The sequence below is a fragment of the Kryptolebias marmoratus genome, linkage group LG9 (assembly GCF_001649575.2).
Source record: "Kryptolebias marmoratus isolate JLee-2015 linkage group LG9, ASM164957v2, whole genome shotgun sequence".
In the NCBI taxonomy this organism is placed as follows: Eukaryota; Metazoa; Chordata; class Actinopteri; order Cyprinodontiformes; family Rivulidae; genus Kryptolebias; species Kryptolebias marmoratus.
Window position 1 is genome coordinate 16816265 of NC_051438.1, and position 6012 is coordinate 16822276.

Genomic DNA, 6012 nt, shown 5'->3' on the forward strand with positions numbered 1-6012 from the left:
CAGCAGCAGAGAGAGGTGGGAGTCACAGGAGAGGGCAGGGAGAGGAAAAGGGGGGAGATGGAGAAGGCTATGGCTGAGGAAGCACAGGGTCATTTTTAGAGCTCCGCAGACAGAGGAAAAATGTGAGATAAAGAGAGGAATATGAGAGGAAAAATGGACTTCACGGCTGACTGAGAATTAAAAAAGGTGAGGGGACTGTCAGAAAAAGATTGAAGTACTGCTATAAACTGGGCTTCAAATGAAAAGGAAAACAAAAGATTAAAGTGGTATTGAATTTTGTTATGTGCTTGTTTGTCCTCAATATTCATATTATTTATAGTTTGGTCAAAAACAAAACAAACAAGCAAAACATATTTCAATATTTATACAGTTTATTCCATTAGACCTTCTCAAACAATAATTTTCCTTGAGATTTTCAGCTCTTTTGACTTTCTTCTATCAGTGCAAAAGTAGACTATTTGGCAATTGAAGTAATCCAGACTTGTTGAAACATTGAAACATTTTTTTAACATACTTTTTGATGAACAGTACTAAGAAGAGGGAGTATTAACATTATTAAACTAAAAGAAAAAACATTTGTAAAGTCACTCCCCTAAACCATTTTTTCCAAAAAATGTTGCAATCCTAAATTATCATTTATGTCATACCTGCCCTATAAATATTCTTGTAAAAAGCCAAAAAAAGTAAGCAGCTTTTTATGTGATTGGCCAGATGAATAATAAGGCTAGTTTTTGCAATTCTCTTTAATTACTTGTATTGGCTTCCTCTGAACATACTAAGTTAATTAAAAGGCAGGCACCTCTGTGGGCAGAACAATGTTGTTACATTTGACATTATGTCCTTGTGTCAATGTGTTTTCAGAAATTGAGAGTGCTTTTTCTGGCAGCGGTGCTTGATGTTACAACAGTATCTGTCAAATACGTCAGCAACAGCAAAAAAAGAAACAAAAAAAATAAAAAATTACATGCTTTGGGATAAATTCCTAAAACACCCTGGGCTATATGTTATTCCTATATTTGATATCCTTCGCCTTGCTGTAAAACATTGGCCCAAATGTCTTCAATCATGTTTTATTTCTTTATTTGTTTTTATTTAGTAGATGTATGTATACTAAAATGTCACTGTATATATGGATCCAAAATAAAACACAACAAAAAATATTACTAAAATACAATGTTTGTTGACTTCCCTTATTTCTACATTTTGGCATCAGCCATCGAAAAAACCAAACCAGTCAACCTCTGTTCATGTCTTTATGTCTCCACAAAGTGTGGAGTTATCTATAACTACATGTCAACAATTGTTGTGATTGTCAGAGCATGTTAAGCTATGCCATAATTAAATTATTTGATTTTATTCTGCTAATAACACCAATGATTTATGAAAATATACTCCTTCATAACGCAAAACTAAAAGTCCTGTTTCATCATTTACTCTCTACATCTACTGTATCTTATAAAGTTAATCAATAACAGCTCTACTCATTAACTTGGAGAAACTGTGTATTTGTATGTAGAAATATTTAGTCGGATATGTGTGCAAACATACCCATAGTAACACAGCAAACAGATTCCTTGCTGAATGACAAATCCCTATGAATGAAAGTAATAGCAGTTTGACATGCATTCATACAGAACTGCATTTTAAGGCATCATCAAGAACAGAAATCACCAAGGAAGTAAAGAGATAGACAGGAGACACAGAGGAACAAACAACAGCCAGTGCTGCAGGAGACAAATTGCAACCAGCAGGTTTCCCTATGCAATAGGTCAGACAACATACACACACGTAATCACCCCAGCAGCCCCTGCATTTGTGTGGCAGCAATGCCTGAAATATTAAACATAAATGTCACAGCCTTTTCCCCCCTATCCTTTGCAATTTCTCTCCCCCCTCTCCGATTCCTCCCGCTTCTCCGCTGCTCTCTTCCATCCGCGGCTGACAGTTTGCCATTAACAAGTTTCATTTGCACAGGAGACCACAGAGCGGCAGAAAGAGAGAGCCACAGAGAAACACACACCTCAGGTAGCCAAGCTCAAGCTGGGAGGATGCTGTCATGGACATCTCTCACATCACAGCTCCTGTAACTGAAGAGGGAAGGCCACTTCTAATAAGGCCAAAACTCCCCCTCAGTCTGCCGAAATGTCTGGAGAACCATGTCAGCAGGCAGAGAAGGACATCACAACATTAAGAGCATGGCCACTCTACTGTCACTATCAGCATGGAAATAACTTAAGAGCCAGTGAGTTCAGCACTGCATCTGAAGTAGGAATGAGGGTTCAGGGGATTTTTTTCTTACTCAAAATAGTCAAAACATAGCACAATCTTTGCCCTAATTCTTCAACGACTCTCAGACATGCAAAAACATCTCTGAGTGCTTAGATCTGTTCTCAGTTTGTAAATTATTTAAGATAACCTAAGAGATAACCCTTTTAGGGCTCCCAGAAGAGTTGGCTGTGTAGGTGGAGATCATGCCCTTTCCAATAAAAATAAACCGTAGGAACTCACAATATTAAACTCAGTTGATACAACAGAATCAACATCAGCAGGATCAAGGGCAGTTCAGGTTCTTGATGTTGAACACATTAGAAAAGCTTTAGTTTCCACTCTCCTCTCAAACCATCTGTCTTCTCAGTCCAAAATATCAACATTTTGATCCTGAAAAGAATTTCTCCTATCCTTGATGTGTAGGTGCACAGCTGAGTCTTGTCCTGAAGTGTGCTGAGAGGAGAGTAAAGGAAGCCATGCATGTCAAAAGAGAAAAAAAAAACACTTTTAAAGACAAAAGGGGGTCTCAGATTTCAGCTTTTTAAAACTTACAATGGAGCATTAAGCTTGATACCCAGTCATTTTCCCTTTAATTCACACCTTCCTGCATGTTACCAAAAGGTCTCTCTTGTGAGCCAGGCAAACAAAGACCCTAACGATTCTCCAATGGGAGGGGAGTGAGATTAATTTGCAGGTGACTCTAGCTTGCAGTTCAAACCTTGGAACTCCACACTCTCCAGTTTTGATTTAAGAAAGCTTCCTGGATTGCACACCTTGTGCAGTTCTAAAAAAACCAGTAAGATCTTACATGTAATGCATCAGCAACAACACATGTGTACATGTCATGAGTTATTTGGACATCACTGCTATACAATACACGCTTTCGGGGTACATTTGCTGCCACTAGGACAAAGTATATCTCAATACAGTTCCATTCAAGGGACTTTTAATTATCCAATAGAACCTTCTTTTCTTCAGTGCATCTGTGCAAATAGAGCTCAAAAATGTGGCAATGCAACACAAGAAATACACAAATGCCACCAATTAGCAGTGGTAAATACGTAAAGCACAATCAATGATAAAGGAAAACTCAAAGAAGGAAGTGTCCAATAATTTAAAGTTAGATTGATTAAGCGGTTGACCTATTTTAGCCAATATTGGCCACTTCAAAAAAAATGGGCAGTTGGCCATGCCTGTAGATACTTAATCAATACTAAATAAGAAAATTAAGATGCAGCAGCTGCTGCTACAACCACCTTATTGTAGCCCAAAATTTAGTCTTTTTTTTAGTCTTGAATGCTCTTCTATACATTATTTATAAGAGTTTAAGTTCTTCTAAGGGTTGTTAAATATATGTTTATTTAAGTAAAGCAATCACTGTTATCTTTTACAAAATGAAAAATACATATTGGCCCCCCAAAAAATATGGTGTTGTATATTGGCTATTGGTTGCAACGATTTCTGAAAATTGACATCAGCCATAGAAAAAGTTATATCAGTCAACATCTACAAGAAGTAGATAAAAACACTTGGAAAATCTGACATATGTGCATAAATAAATACATAAGGTCTAAACTAAATTTCAGGATGTTTTTAACTGTCATCCACTGAAAACATATAGGATTTTATGAGACAGAAAAAGGCCTTCAAAAGCTGACCAAAGTATCAACCCTAATCTGATTTGCACCCCGAGCCTTTAAATTTTAATAAAAAAAGAAGTAAACATGCATCTGATTCAACTGGCCTGAAACAAAATGTTGACATCAATATAAGCATATAAATCTGCCTAAAACATTTTAAAATTTGTTTTGTTGAAGGTCACTGACAACACAAACTTGTGACCCACTGTATCAGAACTGGATTGATCATTGAATGTTACTACATGTTTACTGAGGCAATAATAGCAAACAAACAATAAACTTTTAGTGGTTTTTGTTTGTAAGGTCAGTTATTCTACATGCAATGGCTCGCTGCTTTTGTAATATGGCCAATGCAAAAAACTATTAAAATATCAGAATATCAAGAAAGGTGAGGAAAATCAAGCAGTTCAATGAGGGAATAACTCAGGCAGCCAGTTCATAAGAGAATTATTCCACCATGTGCAGCAGTGTAATGCTGTTTGTCTAAGAGTCAGTCTGGCTTTCAACCAGGACTCCAACCTGCTGAGTTTCTACAAGGTGGATTATGCCTGCTGGCAAGTGCTCAAGCACTCACTGGGTGCATCAAGGGCGTAGTGTGCTCCATCTCCCTCACATGCACACATTAACAAATATATCCACACATGCTAACTGAGCCTAGTAATGCTGCCGTTCTTTGTGGCTGGATGTTGGGTTTCTCTGTCTGAGCAACTCACATCTCTGAATCTGTTCCAGGGTCGGTCCTTGTTGTACTGAGCCACAGTGCCTGGCCATTTCTCCTGACTGGTGCCGGAGACTGCTGTTTCTCTGCTCAGCAAGAGAGCCAAGACAGGCAGCAGGAAGAAGAGCATCTTCTGAAAGCACAGACAGAAGAGGAAGGTTTTCATAAAAAGACTGATAGAGGGAGCCTAAGAAGAGAATCACACACATAGAAGAGTACAGGATGCTGCCAAGTGTTGGCTGTGAACAGAAAAAGTGCAATTCAGCACTTTTTAAGACAAAATTCATACATTCTGATAAATAAAAGCTCCTAAAGGAACATTTAAAACCAAAACTAACCCCTGTTTATAGGGAGTGGAGTGATAATTTCATCAAAGTGCTTATCCTTTGTCTAATCGGATTATAAACACAGGAGAGTTGTCACCGCGGCAGATGGGGCACAACGAAACAAACAGCTCCTAATTTGCAAAGCAATTAACGGCGCCAACACAATTGTCGCCCCCACGGAGCTTTGTCTCGGGTTCAGCTGCTTTACCCATCACCCAAAACTCGACGGCAGCTAATTTATTATTATTGTTTATAATAATTATTATTTACCTGGCAAATGATAGTCCAGTAACAGTGCCTTACCTACCCGAAATAGTTCGTTGGGGTCCGTTTCAGCTTCAAATGGAGAGAATAAAGTCCACGGAGGCAGCGGGAACTCCGGCAGCACCGGACTGCTGGTAGGACTGAAGGGAAGAAGAAAAAAAAAGGGGGGGTTGGAGCAGCGAGCGGACCGGGAGCTTTCTCCTCCTCCTCCTCTTCCTCCTCCTCCCCCTTCCCCCTCCTCGGTCATCAGACACCGCCCCCTCTCCCTCCCTTCTCTCTTTCTAACCGTGTCATTGATTTTCAGCTGGCGGATTTTATTTTTATGTTCACACCCAAAGCGCAGGCAGGATTTGGGGACCCAGTCAGAGCTCTGTTGTGTGCATGTAAACACAGATTCTGCTTCAGTACACCACTTGGAGAAATCCAGCTTGTTCTAAAAATCAAATCACACAAAGCGTGAAATCTGCGCCAGTTTGTGTTAGTGATCGCGTGCAGGATGGGTTTGTCTGTTCAGTGTGGCGTGTTTCAGCACCACGGACAGAGGCAGGTCATAAAGGCACTGATTCAACGTTTGCACACATTCCTGTGTTTTAGTGTCCGAACGATTTTTTACAATCCAACTACGTCTGCATACTTTGCACTATTTAAGTCATTCATATATCAAAACGTCCAGCTCATTCAGGAAATGAATTCCGAGGCAGTTCTTTTTATGTAACTTTAATTTTTTTTTAAATCAACTTTATTTAGAAATATCTTTCCCATTGAAAGACAATGTGATCAATTCAGTTCCTTCGAA

The 6012-nt window shown here is 39.0% G+C and overlaps 1 protein-coding gene across 4 annotated transcripts in view; it reads right to left on the reverse strand.

Moving 5' to 3' along the window:
- Positions 1-5410, reverse strand: part of spock1 (SPARC (osteonectin), cwcv and kazal like domains proteoglycan 1) — a 111963-nt gene extending 106553 nt beyond the window's left edge. The window contains exons 1-2 of one of the 4 annotated variants that reach the window (XM_025008315.2): positions 5260-5410; positions 4622-4759 (exon numbers count right to left, since the gene is read on the reverse strand). In XM_025008315.2, coding sequence (XP_024864083.1) covers positions 4622-4756 — 135 coding nt within the window. In that variant the 5' untranslated portion in view covers positions 4757-4759; positions 5260-5410. Of the gene's footprint in view, positions 1-4621; positions 4760-5255 lie in introns of all 4 variants that reach the window. The other 3 variants (XM_017427224.2, XM_017427226.2, XM_017427225.2) reach the window with 3 other exon arrangements.
- Positions 5411-6012: the final 602 nt, after the last annotated feature.